The 17,756-nt window shown below is 31.1% G+C and overlaps 1 protein-coding gene across 15 annotated transcripts in view; it reads right to left on the bottom strand.

Annotated features, from left to right (window-relative positions):
* The window catches only part of LOC145247387 (trafficking kinesin-binding protein 1-like), a 297,237-nt gene that overhangs the window by 43,523 nt on the left and 235,958 nt on the right, over nt 1-17,756 (bottom strand). For all 15 annotated transcript variants that reach the window (XM_080109082.1, XM_080109079.1, XM_080109080.1 and 12 more), the window contains 4 exons: nt 14,231-14,324; nt 8,939-9,017; nt 1,651-1,781; nt 1,016-1,090 (listed from right to left, as the gene is read on the bottom strand). In XM_080109082.1, the coding sequence (XP_079965208.1) occupies nt 1,016-1,090; nt 1,651-1,781; nt 8,939-9,017; nt 14,231-14,324 (379 nt within the window). The remainder of the gene's footprint in view (nt 1-1,015; nt 1,091-1,650; nt 1,782-8,938; nt 9,018-14,230; nt 14,325-17,756) is intronic.

Genomic DNA, 17,756 nt, shown 5'->3' on the forward strand with positions numbered 1-17,756 from the left:
GTCAACAAATGATTTAAGTATGTGTTTTGGGAGATCATTGATGTAGATCAGGAAGAGAGTTGGGCTCAGGATGGACCCCTGGGGTACTCCAGCATTAATACTGTGGGCCTCTGATTCCTGCCCATCAACCACTACTCTAATGAACCTATCCGAAAGGAATGATTTAATTATTGAGAAAATATTTCCAGTTATACCGTAGCTGGAGATCTTTTGAAGTAGGCCCTTATGCCAAACCTTATCGAAGGCCTTTGATATGTCAAGAGCAATTGCCCTAGAAAGGAAGCCTTTGTCGAGAGATTCACTAATCCTATGGGATATAACTGTTAGCACATCAGCTGTAGATCTAGCAGAATGGAAACCATATTGCATGTCACTAAGGAGGTTATTTCTGCTGAGGTGGTTGACTACTTTATTTAATATGGATTCCAGTAACTTACTCATGACACACAAGAGACTTATTGGTCTATACTGAGAGGGAGATGACTTATCACCTGAGTTCTTAAATACAGGGCATACTGATGAGGTTTTCCAGGGTGTTGGGAAGCACTTCTTAAGGCAACGCTTAAACAGTTTTGTAAGTATGGGGGCAAGTTCTCGTCGAAGCTTTTTCAACACTATAATTGGAATGCCGTCTGGACCAGTTGCTTTACTGGAATACTGTTGCAATTCTATTATTTTATATGAATATTAGTGTAAATAGTTTTTTTATTTTGATGGATTGTGTGTATGTAGATAAATTATATATTGAAACAATAAAATGTCCATCACTTATTTGTCTCGAGAACTGGTTTCTGAAATAAAACTTTCTTTTTATGATTCCTTGTTTGTGTTTTACTGTGCATTTTTTTAATTTTATTTTTTGTCTATCAATTCCTGTCTGACAGACAACTCCCTGAACCCTAAAATATTGTTGCCTAGATTGACAGAGTTATAAAAAGGGAAAAAACATAAAATAACTTTAATCACAAATACAAGTCTTGCACATTCTTACAAAATATGTCAAATAATCACAAACCTCTTTGGTTAATTTCTGTTGTGAATCCTTTGCAGCTTCTAGCTTTTTGTGATACTCAAGATTTTCAAAAGAGATCTGAAAAATAATGAAAAACTCAAAAGTTAATCCAAATTTTTTTAAGAAAAAAAAGCGAGAAAGAAATAAAGAAAAAAGAGAAAACAAAGGAAACAGATAAAAATAAAGAAATAGAAAAAATGAAGAAAAAATAAAACAGAAAACAAAACAAAAAACAGTGAAATGAAAAAGAAACAGTGATAAGAAAAAACAGCAAAGAAACAAAAAACACTGAAAAGAAACAGAAAACACAAGAGAAACAGAGAAAACACAACAAGAAATAAACAAAAACAGAAAACATAATAATACAAACAAAAATAAACAATGCAAAATAAAAAACAGAAAACAATACACAAAAAACAGAAAACAATGCAAAAAAAAAACCCAGAAAACAATACACAAAAAACAGAAAACAATGCAAAAAGAAACAAATAAAAAATATAAAAAGTAACAGAAAAATAAAAACACAAGAAACAGAGAAAAAGGAAGAAACTTAGGAAAAAATGTTACTCATCAATCTAATGAGTATGAAGGAATAGAAGTATAAAAACTGAACGAAACAAGAAAATCATTGTACTTGCCTCACGATTTTTTTTCTGCAACAACACTACCTGTGATAAGAGATTAGTAATCTCCTCTTTCTGGCGAGAACTCTCCTCTGTCTTGCGTGCAAGCTCATCAGAGAAAACCTCCAACTGGCTGTTGACATCAGCTGAAAATGAAAAGCAACAAAACAATCAATTTTCCATGTAATTATACATTTTTTATGTGACTGGACGTTTTTTTCACCCTTGTCTTCCAATAAATTATTATAATAAAGTCCTGCCTACAAACGCACTGAAGTGTTAATAATGAAATCAGAAACACTTATAATCGTTTTTTTTATCCATATTAGAAACTATCTTATATAAAACTAAAATACCTGTCCCAGGATCAGTAAAATCTCCAAAACAGAAAAGTTCACTATATGTCCCTTTACGAAAATAAAATTCAAGATATAAAGGTACTAAATCTTATACCTAGAATCCTTATTCTAATTTTAATAAAAATATATTAAATGATTTTGATTCTAGAAAATGTCTCAAATTGTTAAGTTTAATGGGTTTTAAGAAAGTGAAATTCAGGAAATCTTGTATAATTTGTGTATGGATCAAATTTGATACAAATCTGAAATATTTGAATCTTCAACTGGGAGGCTGTTCCCAAATTTAAAATACTCTAAAGAAACTGAATTTTAAGGAATATTTATTAATTATATCGATGAATTTCTTAGATGAGGATTTATAATTTGGATTATTTGGACTATTGTTCTCATCTTGAGTGTTATTTTTACATGGAAACTCATGTAACCTCTGATTTTCTTCAGGTGTATCTTGTTTCTGTCAAAGTCTAGAATCTACACGGAATTTCAAATAAAACCCTTAATTCAATTGACAAGGATTAGGATGTTCTTGTTCTGCTATGACTAGGTAGAGGTCTGAAGTAATTCACAATTGTAGTCATATGAGGATTGAACCTTCAACCTCTAGAAGAATGTTACTAACAACTGAATTTCACTTACTAGTTTATCTATTAAAGGCATATTAATGTATCTAGGGAAAATCTTTAGGATGAACTCACATTTCGTATAATACTTTGCCTGGTCGGAAAATACGCTTAAACATGATATTTTAATTCATGCGTATTTCATACGTATTATTATACAGCCAATTCTCTATTTGTTATCATATTGTACCCAATATATAATAGTGATTTAAAAAAAAAAAAAAAAAATGAATGACTTCAGTACCATCAGCTATAATCAAACCCTAAAGATACAGCTCTCCAGCCTTATCTGCTACCAACTGACCTAAATCTATGCTCAAACAACAAAAAAAATAATTTTGTTAAAGATATAAATGTATATTTACGCATGCATGAAAATAATACCTTTAGTCAACTTATGCCTGGCAAGTTCCAATTTTCACTCCTTAGCAGCTATTTTTACTGGCTAAAAATCAAATCAAATTTGTTCCACAGGTTTCTATCCCCTATATCAAGTTTCAAATCTGTACACCAAAAATTAACAGAGGAGTTTGGTAGAGACTGTTCCTCAAACAGCCAGACAAATATATATTTTTTAATTGAAGTTTTGTTCATAGGAGTTTGGTAATAATCCTGTAAATATTAAGCATTTATATATTTTTGTTTTTGTATAAAAACGTAAAAAGTCTAAATAAGGTTACAGCTAAAAATATGTACATATGTAGCAAAAATGTTTGCATAAATTAAAATTTATACTAATAGATCTATCTATAAATTTAGTCATCCACAGAGCGACTGTTTCATTGTGACTAGACCAGTAAGTTTCTCAAGTATAGATAGAAACTCAACTGTCTAGTCATTTATTCAGCCATCAGTTCTCTGCCCCGAGTAAATCTCAATGTTTATATAAACACTGTCAATCATCAAGCATTGCTCTATTTGTTTATGTGAAGAGACTTGGCGATTTTACTTACCACAATGCCCAACACAAGATGTGGAAGTAGTCATAAAATATGCTTCAATATGATATTTTTTATCCATACAGATTTCATATTTATTATTGTAGAGCAACTTCTATTATAGTTTATTATATTGTACCCAATATATATAGTAATGATTTCAAAAGTTAAAAGAAAATGACTTTCAATGTTATTAACTGGAATTGAAACCAAAAAATTCAGCACTCCAATCATTATTTAGTGCTCCAACCTTTGTTGTTACCGTCTGAGCTATCATCAGATGGATAAAAAAGGTTAAAGATTAAGTAACTCCAAGCGAAAAATGTATATGTATGCATGCTCAGAAGTTAGTTGATTTATTCCTAAGGTCAACTTTTTTTTTTTTCAATTTTAACCCGTTAGCAGGTATTTTTACAGGCTAAAAACCAAATCAAAAGTGTTCCCAAGGTCCAAATACTATATATATATATATATATAGTTTCAAGGATGTAGACCAAATATTCAGAGAGGAGCTTCGCAGAGACGTTTTGCACACACAGACAAGACCACACACATTTATTTATATACTAGCATGGTTGCCCGGGTGTTCTGAGGTGTATGCTGAGCAAAAAAAAAAAAAAAAAAAAAAAAACCGGTCAATTTTTTTAAACTTTGACCCCTATTATGACCCCTTAAAATTTATTGTTTACAGCTCAAATAAAGTTATTTAGTTAGATCCTTTCCAAGGAATCTATATCTAAAATTTCACGTGTTTAGACTCAAAATTGTAGGAGGAGTTTGGTAGAGTTCTCAAAGGTCAAATCGTTGAACTTTGACCCCTTAATCGCAAAATTTCTGTCCGAAAACCAATCACATCGATTTTCCCCAAATCTCAGTACCCTGTATATCAAATTTCGAATCTGTAGGCTTAAAATTGACAGAGTTATTGCGTAGGGAAATGTACAGACACACACACACACTTTCACTTTATATATATATATATATATATATATATATATATATATATATATATACGAGCAAACAGTTAATAAAACATGTTAAAAAAACACTTTGAAATGAGTTAAAAACATATTTAATCTGAAAAGGAAACACTAGATAAGTGGATAGTCCTTAATCCGCAGAGTTTTGAAGAAATACTTTCCTTCTCATCAGAGGGTAGGAATTAGCAAAATTAAAACATCCATGTGCTAAAATGTTTTTATCCTAAATTCTATGCAATTATGCATGATGTAGAAACTATGTATAAAAAAAATTAAGCATAATAGTTAAATGAAGCCAATATATATAAGAACCCATAAAAAATGAATTAATTAATGCTCGTCTTTTCAAAGGAATATGCAAATTAGTTAACCTTCATGAAGTTGCTCGCATATATGACTGATTAAAAAGTTTGCTTTTAATAATTTTTAAATAGAAAAAGTAGGCTTTCAATATCAATATCAGAGCAAGAAAAAACTCAATGTTATAGATGTACTAGCATTTCAGCCCAGCGTTGCCTGGGTGTTTGGATGTGTTGAGCAAAAAAAAAAAAAAGTGGTAGTAGGAAGGCAGGCTCGAACCTGTACCGCAAAGGAGGAAAAGAACAGGGTAAAACCTAACGTTTATGCTGTTATGACCACCGGCAAACCGGAATCGATATTTTTTTAAAATTAAGGCTGGACAATCTAAAGGAGAGGATAACTTTCAAAAATACCGGCGAAAAAAGTGACCCTCCACCCCTGTAGAAAAGTGCCTAGTTGAAGGGGAAGATATTAATGTTTTTAGCCAATTTTTCGATATTTGTTGTATGAAAGGTCGAACTTTAAAACAAGACTGATCTTGGTGAAATCCATCGCCTCTATTGAAAGTTTAAGGCAGACATGCAAACATACATACATACATACATTTATATATTGGTAACTAAAAATTTTCGACCCAAACTGATGAAAAAAGCTTGCCCTATCTTTGAATACCCTTTATGTAAAATTTCAAATATTTAGACCAGGAATTGTCTGAGTAATTTGGAAGGGACCGCAGAGGTCAATTTTTTTTTTTTTTTTAACTTTGACCCCTATTATGAACCCTTAAAATTTATTGTTTTGGGCTGAAATCAAGTTATTAAGTTAGATTCATGTCCAAGGAACCTATATCTAAAATTTAAAGTGCGTAGACCCAAAATTGTCGGAGGAGTTTGGTAGAGTTCTCAAAGGTCAAATCGTTGAACTTTAACCCCTTAATCACCAAATTTCCGGCCCAAAACCGATCACATCGATTTTCCCAAATCTCAGTACCCTGTATATCAAATTTCGAGTCTGTAGACTAAAAATTGACAGAGTTATTGCATAGGGAAATGTACACAGATACGTTCACTTTTATAGATATATAGATATAGATGAATATATATATTGATAAAGTGTTATTGATTATACTTATTTTCCTTTTATTTTGTTAGTCATGCAACATAGATTTTTTATTTTATTTTACTTGTAGTCTAACAGGTTTTTCTTGCTCCTGAATGTCAGTATTGATATACTGTAGACACCCAATGTTTTGTTGTTGCAAATTCACTGACTTTTGTGTTTTCATAGCAACAAACGTTTTATTCCCATGACAATTTTACTCTTTCAACTATTAAACATGTTTGAAGAACAAAACTGTTTTTATGCAGCCTTCCATCATGCAAAGTAATTAAATAACAATAAAATAATCAGGTGAAACCTTGTAAGAAAAATATTGATTTATTAAACAAGGAAGATGCTAAACAGCAATTTGTGATCATGTCAATAGGTAGAAATTCAATTATTGTTACATCTACAATTCATTTTTTAGCAACATAGCTAACAAAAAAAAAAAAAAAAAAAAAAAAAAAAGATAAATCATCATCATATTTGGTTTAATGTCCATTTTTACATGCTTGAAGGTGTTGGATAGCTTTTAGAAATTAACTTCCAAACTAATCTATCTCTGGCCAGGTCTTTATTTATCCCTCTTATCCTCAAATCAATTCTTATCAGTTCCTCTGATGTTTTCCTTTCTCTGTGAACTGAACTTGCTACCGCAACTGTTCTACATCCACTAAGCTAATAATGATGCAATGGGGAAATAGTGGCTAGTTAATTTTAATGCATCTAAAACTAAGCTTCTTTCTTTTCATCATAATCGCTCTGACCCCCTTCAGACCCCAATTGAAATGAATGGCTCTCGTCTTGGGGAAACACCATACTATGACAAGCTTCTGGGACTCCTCTTCACTTCTGATCTGAAATGAAACACATCAAATCTGTTGCCAAGATTGCTGAAAAAAATGGTTGGATCATTCTGCTGCTCCAGTAGGCATTTCACTGCCGATGCAATCCTCTACCTATACAAGAGCCAAGTACGTTCTAAAATGGAGTATTGTTGCCACATCTGGGTAGGAGCTGCTCAGTGCAGCTATCCTGCCTTGATAGAGTTCAAAACTGACTTTGAAACCTAGTAGGTGATGCCTTTTTCCCTGCAACCTCTTTCCCACAGAAGAGACATTGCAAGCCTGCCTCTCCTCTATCGTTATTTTCATGGTAGGTGCTCGTCTGAGCTTCAATCTATGTTCCCCCCTTGCCAGACTTTCACAAAAAATACTCAACTAGTTACAATCACTATCAACAATTTCCCCTACTTTCTGTGCTTAAATCTAAATGCAGATTCCATGAACAAAGCTTCTTTCCTAGAACTGACTGTGGTACACTGTTCCATTGGCCTGGTTTCAAGTCGACTACAACATCGTAGCTTTCAAGTCCAATGTAAACAAGTTCTCATTGAACCGTCTCCTTAAATAATCAAATTCTACCCAACTTACACGATTAATGATTACTACACTACCATCTCAGATTCATTAACCCTTATCCTCGAGTGGTCTTCTAGCTTTGATAAGTGGTGATTTCCTTGTAAAGATACAAATATGAAGTAACGAACTCAATACAGAAACCCGATATATTCCTACTCAACCACTCTAACATGTCCAAAGATTTCTAAGCATTTGGAGAAGGTATGCCTTTCTTTAGTGTTGTCATCTAATTTACTTGGTATCTGTATGGTATGTACCACAAACACATATGTAAATTAGATGGAAAAAAAGAAGTCTTTTTACTTCTAATTATTGGTAAAGATAATTTAGAATTAAAGAGACCTTTTTTCTCATTATGCAAGAAGATCTTAATAGTTTATTTTACAATAAAATCAAAGTAAAATAAATAGCGGTTGTTCTTCATATCTTCAAATATTTATGGTGCTTAGTTTTGTGGAAAAAAATTATTTTTGTTGTTTGCAGAAAAGGATTGAGTTTTGCAAAGGGGAAAGAAAAAAAAAAAAACAATGAACGTTTGCATTTAAGTCAGGAAGCCAATATCTTCAGACAGCCTGATCTGGTAGTACCATTGCACATCTAGTAATCTCCAGCTCTACTGAACACTGGCCCAGTCTAATAATATTAAACCATGAGTGACAATGGCATATATGCATACTCTCAATGTATTATCCAAGTTTTTGTTTTTTCTTTTTTATTTGTTTCTTTTCAGTTTTTCTCTTCGTTCCTATTTCCTTAACACTTTTTCCTTTTTTTTTATCCAATACATGTACGGATACACGTCTTAGCATTACTTATTTAAATGTTTAGTTTATATTCTATGCTCATATCAATCTAAGATATTCAATATTTAAGACTGGCTTAATCTTATTAGACTAAGCAGGAGATATGGAGTTAGAAGTTATTAACCCCCCCCCCAAAAAAAAAACTTTAAAAAAAAAAATCTAATTTTCATAAGGAAAGTAAAAAATGGACAATGAGTTTTCTTTTAGCAGCTTTATAACTCTCACTTCCCTTGTTTTGCCCTATAGTCCTCACATTCCATGAGCAATGTTTCTCACAAAATGGGGAAAATTGCTGCTTTTTTGGGTTAGAATCTATCCATATTTCATATATTATTGGTTTAGTTTTTGAAGTATTTTTTATATCCTTACATCAAGTGGCTTCATGCTTTGTCTGGAGCGATTTCCATAAAAACAAAATAAACATATTTTATGCAAAAATTATCATTAATAAAGAGCAAAAAAAAAAAAAAAAAAAATTCAGTTCATAGAATATAATTTAACATTTGTTTTATTATTGCTATAGTTATGCCAAAATTAACTGATCCTTCTCAAAATTTAATCATTTTTATTTTACTTTAAACTGTACACTAATCTTGTATACACTGTCATTAAAATTGAGCATGACCTTTGAAAATGCTACATAGGACATGATATGGGTGAATAAATAACATTCTACCAAATTTTGTTTGCAAAGATAATCAAGTTTAACAAGTTTTGCAGCTGTTGTTATTCTTAACACGACAAAATACTCTTGGATGTGAATAGTAGAAGAAAAACTTACACAGTTGTTTGAGGCAATCTTGCACCAACTTTCCTTCTTTTTCTTCATAGTCCTCAGTGACGGAAGCAAGTTGTGAGGTCTGGAAAATAAAGACAACAATCATGGCAGTAGGAAACACTTTCTTGTTTTTAGAAACTAATGGTGATGACTATGTATTTAAGATATGCACAACATGAATCGAGATGACTTAATTGACAAAGGTTTAATCCACCAGTAATTAATAATATTACTCTTTCATTAAAGACATTTTGTTGGTAAGAAAAGAATTTCAATTTTAACCTTTCACTTCAAATACTTATTAAGTAACTTTAACAATGTGATTATCTCTACAATTATATAAATGCAACTTTGTGTGGGTGTGTGAGTTTATTCCTTGTAGACTCCGAAACGGCTGAACAGATTTTCTTTAAAATTTACAGAACTTAAATGTATAAGTCTAAGAGTGATCTTAGTTAAGTTTCATCTCAGAATACTCCCGATAATTACCGATAATTAAAACTTATTTTTATTTTTTTATCATTGGTAAAGTCATTTTTTCCATGTCATCGCTTAGCAACAATGATAGAACAATGGAACGTGAAAATTCTATTGTGGGCAAGTTGATAGCATGTTTTTTTTTTTTTGCATGATGTGGTCTATAGGTTCAAATTTCACAAGTAAATTTCTTAATTTTTTTTTCACTAACTGCAAAGAATTTTATAACAGAAAATTTATGTTTTTTAGCACTGCAAAAGTAAATTATGTTTCTGTTTTTGAATATCAATTGAACAAGCAACTGATCCTGAAGAAATTGCAAAACAGTCTACACACATATTTAGTGAAAATATGATTCAGAAGTTTCTTGTATGTCAGTTTAACAAAACATAGGCCCCCAACAACCAAGCAAAAGTAACATGCCCGGCAACATATGATAAGGAATTTTTTGACAGAGTTGACTAATTGTAGAACTATACAGCGATGATCACATAGATTCTTACAACGAATAGAGTGGATGTTGATCCTGTGATTTCTTTCGCATACGGTTCAAGAAATTATGGCCCCCAAAACTTTGCCAAAGTAGTTGGTTTTGAGCTGGAAGAATAGCTGCCAAGGGGGACAAATCAGAGAAATTGGATTGTTGCAGCAATGTTGTTGCATCCACTGTGTGGCAGCTACGTTGATCAGGAAGGTGTCAATATAACCAAAATTTACTAAAATAATTTTGGGATTACAAAAAAAAAAAAGAAAATATTGAAATTACCAAAGACATAGATCAAAATACGCATAAAAAAGGCATCAAAGCAACCTCCGAGCAAGGCCGGGTAATACTGCTAGTTCAAAATAAAATAGCATCATCATTTTATTTTTGAAATAAAAAAACAAATTTATGCATTCCAGTTGTACAAAATGTTCATATTTAAGATTCTTAAAGTCACATCTTTTCAAACATTTTCTTTTGCGAGAAATGACCAATTGCTTGTAGTAGGAGATATCTATGGATAAAAAACCCCAGATAAATACGGTTGATGGGGCAGAATTTCATAGGCCAATTTCTGATATCTCTGCAAAGTGAAATACAAGATGTTGTTGAGTATTGTTGAACAGCAAGATGTGGCTTTTTATTGTTGACCAAAGTAAGTGACATATATACTGCACTTTCTAAAGGAATTTTGCAATGTCTAAGTGATTCTTTCCCCCAATCCACCAAAAAGTCATCCTAATCTTTCTCCTGATGCTGCCATGGTTTTGGAAAGTATGTTTTGGTACTCTGCCTTAATCCAACTACTGAACAAAATAAACATCCTAAACGATTAATTTCTTGAGTTGCTTTAAAGTGGCCCAGAACTGTAAAATAATCTACACCCAGCAAACTTCAACAAATTTTTTTTAACAGTAGTTTCAATACTTTCAATTCATCATTATCAAAAGGTGAAGAATGTATAAGATCATTAGTGTGATAATAATAATAATAATAATAATAATAATAATAATAATAATAATAATAATAATAATAATGGGTTACTATTTAACTTTTTTGTTGACATGGATCTTAGTGTTGATGAGAAAAAGATGATCATATCTTTGGATGCATCAAAACTCAATAAAAATATGCAATAAGAGTTGAAATGCAAAAAAATGGTTGTGAATGAAAGAGATAAAAGCATGATGATGAGAAAAAATATTTGCAAATTTACAAAAATATTACAGATATTTTGCGTTGTGTTGAAAAGTTCAATGTTTTAGTTTGTAAAATATTCAAAGTGAGAAGACAAACATTTGAAGTATAGGATTCTTCAGAATTCCATCTTTTTAGTTGGATTATAATTGTAGAGAGAGAATCAGTTTTTGTGTTAGTGAATATCTGTTTATATTAGTTCACATAAATTTGAAAAGAATCGCTTTCAAATGAGCACGAGTCTTTCCAATTGGTTGAAAATTTGCAAGTTCACCCTTACGTGTAAGTTATATTTTTATTTCAGGATTGTATGCTGCATTTGTATGAACCACAGAGTGAACAATTGATTTGAGTTCATCACGTTTCCACTCAGAAGGAAGAAATGAAAAGGAAAGAATAAGCTGAATGAATGGAGAAAGAGAGTAGCTTATACAATCCTTTTCTTGTTTGACATTTCACATGTCATTTACTAATACACCTTATGCTCATAATCTTTTTGCTTATAGTCAGCTAATGTACTTCTTAGCCTCTAGCGCAGTGCTACTGGAAGCAGTGACAGGCAAATTAGTTCCTTCACTTTCAGTGTTCTTTAGTATTTCTATTGTGAAGTGATTTATTGAAATAAAATATAAGAAAATGACATTGCAAAATATACAATAAAAATTAACAAATTTATACTGATAAAAATAATACAATTAGTCTTTATTTGAAACTAGCGGGGGTACCCGGCGTTGCCCGAGTGTTTGTTTCCGGGACGGGGGGGGGGGGAGTTTTAAAAAATGTTATGGTAGGTAAGTAGGAAGGATCAAACCCGGAGTCATGAGTAAAAGTAGGAAAATAAAGTGTGAAAAAAAAAAAAAAACATCTGCAACGTTAACAGTTCGGCCACCAAGAAAAGTCCATTCCAGTTGTTTAGGAAAAAAAACAAAAAAAAAAACGACTACGGTAGGTCGGCGCGAACGTGAAAATATAATGTGAATTGTCCAGCACGCTAACCACTACGCCACAGAGCACTGCAGCTTAGTTTAGTGATTTTAAATAACTTCACATGAAAGAACTACGAAGCCAAACCGGTGTTCTCTTCTCAACTGTTCCTTGTGAACGATCCCCAAACGGTGTTAAGTGGTGGCAGGGGGAGGAGGAATTTATTAGAGAGAAAATATTTTACCACTTCCATTGATCTTAACCGATTTTGGCCGTGACTTCTCAGCAGAAAAAGTATAGAAATCTAAGATTATCGAGGAATTTGAGAAATAATAAGCCTATAACACACCTCAGATATTGTTCTGCCGTTTGTGCATATTATATTTGCATGAAATATCTTGATTTTTAATCCTATTAATGTCAAAATCAGACGGGAAAAAATGAGTTCATTTTATTTATATAGAGATAAGAAATATGTTTATGAAATTATAAAAATAAGTTGTTTTTTTTTTTAATTTTAAAAATAATTTTTTTCCCTGAATTTATATAATAAATATGTTTATGAAAGTATAAAAATAAAATTATTGAAATCAAAATAACAAAATTTCAAACATCAATAAAATAAAAAAAAAAGTCTCCAATACATAACATTCCCAAAATAGATAAAAAATATTTGAAAACATGTTTTCAATAATTCTAAAAAAATAAAACTCATTTCAATAATTCTGAATTAAAATGAGACCAAAAAAAAACAACTTTTCAATGATTATTAAATAAAAAAAGAATGATTGGAAAACACATTAAAAAAAAAAAAAAAGAGTAGATGCAAAGGGGAGATATAGGTGTGAGAGAAAAAAAATGAAAGAACTGATTTGCCTTGTCATCGCTTCCAGTAGCGCTATGCCGAAAGTTAGGAAGTTAACTGACTATAACCATCTTTTTCATGGTTACCATCTTCATGACATGTTTTAAACTAATGTTGCAGTGTACATTCACTTACAATCCCGAGCCGAATACTCAAATTTTACAAGAACATTGAAAATAAATCTAACAGAAAATGCTGTACTTTAATATTCTAACACTAAAAACTGAGGGTTTTTTTATATTAACAATCACAACCGACTATAAAAATGCTTTCAAGAGGGTTCTACCAAAACAATCATATTTTAAAGATTAAAGCACTTTAAGTCCTTGAAATACCATCATTTTGTTTGGAAATGAATACACTTTGACATGGTTTAATAAATATTTTATATGATGTATTATAATATTTTTAACATTTGCTTAAAATTCTTATCACCGCTAACAGGGCATTTTCACAACTTTTGTGAAAAACAGAGGTGCTTTTTAAAATGTCATTACCACTTCTTGGAGAAATTTTCTCATGAAATTTGGAAACCAATTAGAAGAGACACAGTGGAGACTACAAAACAAACCGTCCGATTCTTTTATTTTCCTATGTCTAAGAGAACCCTTTAACATGATGAATATTGAACATTTTGAAAAGATATTATGCACCTCAACCAATAAGTAAATCAATCCTTTTATCTTTTTATGTATTACAATTGTATGCTGTTTTATCTTTTCATAGAAATTTTTAATTAGCCAAAAAATGTTTACATTTCAAGAAATTTGATTGTTTTGTTGACAGTTATTATTAGTCGTAATAGTTATACAATCAACTGCTGCTGCTGTAAATGAAAAACAATTTTTCCTTATTTGCATTCCAGAACAAATTTGAAAAATTAAAATATGAATATTGAAATCTTGAATATTTAGTTATGTATTCTAATAACAGAATAGCTCTAATACACTATTTTATTTAAAAAAAAAAAAAAAATGAAACTAATACATTTCTTGCTTACATTCGAATATTCTTCAAATAAATTGACTATCAAAAAGTTGATGCGTTTTGTAGTTCATTTATAAAATAGTGGCTCTTTTGAGAAACTATTTCTCTAGAGTCCAAATACTTGACTCAAATTTTTGTCAGAAATGACTCCTTAACTGCAAATTAATAAGATTCTACCACTGCTCTATTATCAATTAATGATTCTTCCTCTTTATTTTGGCTAAGATCTTGCCTATATATATATCTTCATAGCCATAGCTGTGCTCATTCAGAGAAGTATGCAGCAAAAATGATATTGCTAGTAATAGAAAAGCAATAGAATACTGTGTAGAGAAGAATTAAAAAAAATACTTGTTCTTACCTCAAGACGCAGTTGTAAATTGTCATCTTCCAGAAGTCGCACTTTCTTCTGCAAGGAGTCGACATTGACGTTGGATAAACTGAAGCCCTTCTCACTACAAAAATGAAAAGAATAAAAATGAAACTAGACAAAGACAAAAGAAATTATGCTCAAAGCAATCTAAAGTTTCTAATTCAATGAAATTCAACTAAAAATCTAGCATTTCTATATTTATATATAAGGTATTTAAATTAAAAAAAGAAAACCAATGTATTTCATAAAAAAATTTATGTATTTTATATACACCTATAATCTGGCATTTCTAATCGCTTTAATATAAAAAACTCCTATTCATACTAGCAGTCAGGGTTGGACCAAATAATTAAATTGGAGCTATGTTAATATATTGCCCATTACATTGTACAACAATAACAACTGAAAATTGGATAATCAGAAACAAAGATTTATCAGCTTAAATGCTATTTGGGTCTGACTTTGAAAATTTGTCATGATAACTTTGTGTTCAATTGAGTGAACTTGTGTATGTGTGTGTGTGGTTATTAGAAAAATAAAATCAGTCATTTTTATTTTTATATATATGACTCATTTTATTATAGATTTTGCTAAATCAATCCTAACTAGAAAAAAAAAAAAAAAAAAAAAAAAAAAATCAACAAACGGTATTGTTAAGATGTGTTAATTTCAATATGTGTGCTTACTTAAAAAAAAAAAAAAAATACTTGATAGAGCGATAGGACAAAACCCTTTATAGAATACACCAATCATGATATTCAGTTTGACATCAATTTTACATGCTGGCATGTGTTGGATGGCTTTTAGAAATCAACTTCTAAACTAATCTCTGACCAGGAATTTATACCCCTTTCTTTCAAATCCATCTGTATCACTTTCTTCCATATTTTAGATGGCCCACTACTGCAAACTGATTTTGCTACCTTTACATCTACTAACCCAATCACTCTAATCCAAACTCGAAACACTGATGTCCCTCAATGTAACTACCCCTTAACTAATCTGACAAGCGGCATGTTTTCACTGTAGAGGTTCCCTAATGACAGAATCTTCTACTCTAATACTTTCTTCTTTTAAATTATTAGATTTTGGAATTCCCTCCCTGTTTCCTTCTTCCCCAAATGTACTAACATACAGAAGTTTAAATGTAATGTGAACAGATATCTTGCTGCTCAACTCCCTACTTAAAGTGTCCTTGCAAATATGGTTCCTAATTCACAGAAACTCCTTAGGTAATTTAGCAGAGAAGCCAACAAACACAAAACGAAAAAAAAAATATATACAAGAAATAAATGTAACCGTAGCCATTAAAAGTTAATTTTATATCAATACCTGGCTCATTTGTTTTGGTTTTCAAGTAGTTTTTATTGCTCTTTATTTAATCTCAAATTCAGTTTTTTCAAGTGGATTTGAAAAACGAAAAATGGCAGCATCTTCTTTGGAAAGCAAGCCTCGTTTTGAATTTTTTTGGTATGTTTTTACGAGAGTACCCAGCACACTATAAACATTCCAACCTCCTCATGTTAAGAACGGCTTTAAAGGTTGGAGGTGTTTATTCCGAAAGCCGTTTTTAACATGGGGAGGTGGGGGGTATTTATTCTGAAAGCTGTTCTTAATTGTAAACATTCAAATTCAGAGATTGACTTTTCAAGGATGAATATTTTTATATGAATTTAAAGATGCAGATTAGACATCTTGCTAGCCCCAAAATAAGACCTATCAATGACCATCCAGCACAAGAAACCCTTTGCAGTCTGGAAGTTATTACTTTTACCTTTAGGAAACCCTAAGAAAATATCTGGAAACATATCTCTGTAGGGAGGTCTAATGATGATTTCCAGCTTTGAAGCCAACGAAACTAACAGTTTGCAACGATTCAGCATACCACTGTAAACTCTTTTTGACCGAGTGAGTTAAATTGTCTTGATGCAACACACAAAAATTAATCTGTGTAAGCATTCTGAAAACCAGAGTTATTTGGATACAAAGATGTGCCATCCTAGGAATTGAAGGACAACTATTACTGCCATTTACTGAACATACACTGTGCATAAAAGAATAACTAAGAACACCTTGAAAAAATTCGAATCACTGATTTGTAAAACTAGTTAGTCAACTAATAGTCTACAGCAACACGATGCCTGATAACTCACCCAACCTCCTGAACCATAGTTGGTGCAATCTATACGCAAGCCAAGTCCAATCATGCTGGGAAGAGGGTTTGAAGAGATGGTCTCAGCAGTGCTATTCATTTCTGTCTTCTTACTTGAATTGATATTGAAAGAATATCTATATAAAGTTAGATATGTGTACGTTTATCTATTTGTATGTACAAGATTCACTTCTAAACTAATTAACCAATCATTATAAAATTTGGACAACAGGTATAAGAGGTGGTAATGTGAGTAATATTTATTTTAATTTAGTCTTATGCAAAGGGGGTAAAAATGTGGAAGCTCTTTAATAAAAATTCAGATACCTTTGATTTTTGTGAAATTTAAACAGTAATTGTTAGACATCAATAAATAAATATTCCTTAAATTTCAGTTTATTTGGAGTATTTTAAAGGGTTTTATTGCACATAACATGGGTAAAACCTCTTATTTGAGAAGTTAAATATATCAAATTTTTATTGAATTTGATCCTTAGTCAGACATCAATTAAGCAAGAATTCCCGAATTTCATTTTATTCTTTAGACTTCTTAGGCCTAAACTTTAAAATTAAGACAATTTCTAGAATTAATCTCATAGATTTGGATCAAAATTGGAATAAGAATTCTAGACATAAGGCTTAGTAGTCTTGATTTTAATTTTTATAAGGAGACATAAAAGTGGTGCAAAACTTACACTGGAAATTGATTTTACCTGTTATATACAAAGTCACTTTGAACAGTAGCAACAAATAAAAAATTATTACACACATGCATAATCCGAGTCAAACTTATATGAAATCAAACTTTTGAAAAATCGCTTTGATGTTAAATTTGAAAACTTGTATTCTATTCAAAACAATCTTAAAATAAATAATATTGATATTTTTGTTTATATAAACAGTAGTCTACTACTGGAGAGGGGAGTGGCATAGATTTTGCTCCTATCTCTGACATTGTTCACACCAATTATTGCATTTAGATTTTGCACGCACAAGAAAATTGCAAGTAATTTGTGTCATTTTAGCTGTAGTAGATAGTGCCATCCTGATAAAAGAAAATTGAAAAATTGTCATAAAAATTGTCATAAAAATGGAGCTGAGGAGCATCCTTAGAAGAATCCTTTCAACAGTTCAAAGAAGTGTGACAGAGAAGGATGGGAAAGTGCATTCAACTCGATGATTAGTACTTTCCAGGGGGAATAATGCTTGGAAATGAAATAAAGTTCACATGACACCTGTTCTGTCATTTCTAAGAGAGTTTGTATAATAAAGAAAAATGTTTCATAGTTAAACAAGATTGCTTTTATTATCCTATATTGTGTATTAAAAATTATGGCGTATACTTGGCTTAATATAAAGACA

Source organism: Euprymna scolopes, chromosome 25 (assembly GCF_053919585.1).
Source record: "Euprymna scolopes isolate OS-2025 chromosome 25, ASM5391958v1, whole genome shotgun sequence".
Taxonomy (NCBI): Eukaryota; Metazoa; Mollusca; class Cephalopoda; order Sepiida; family Sepiolidae; genus Euprymna; species Euprymna scolopes.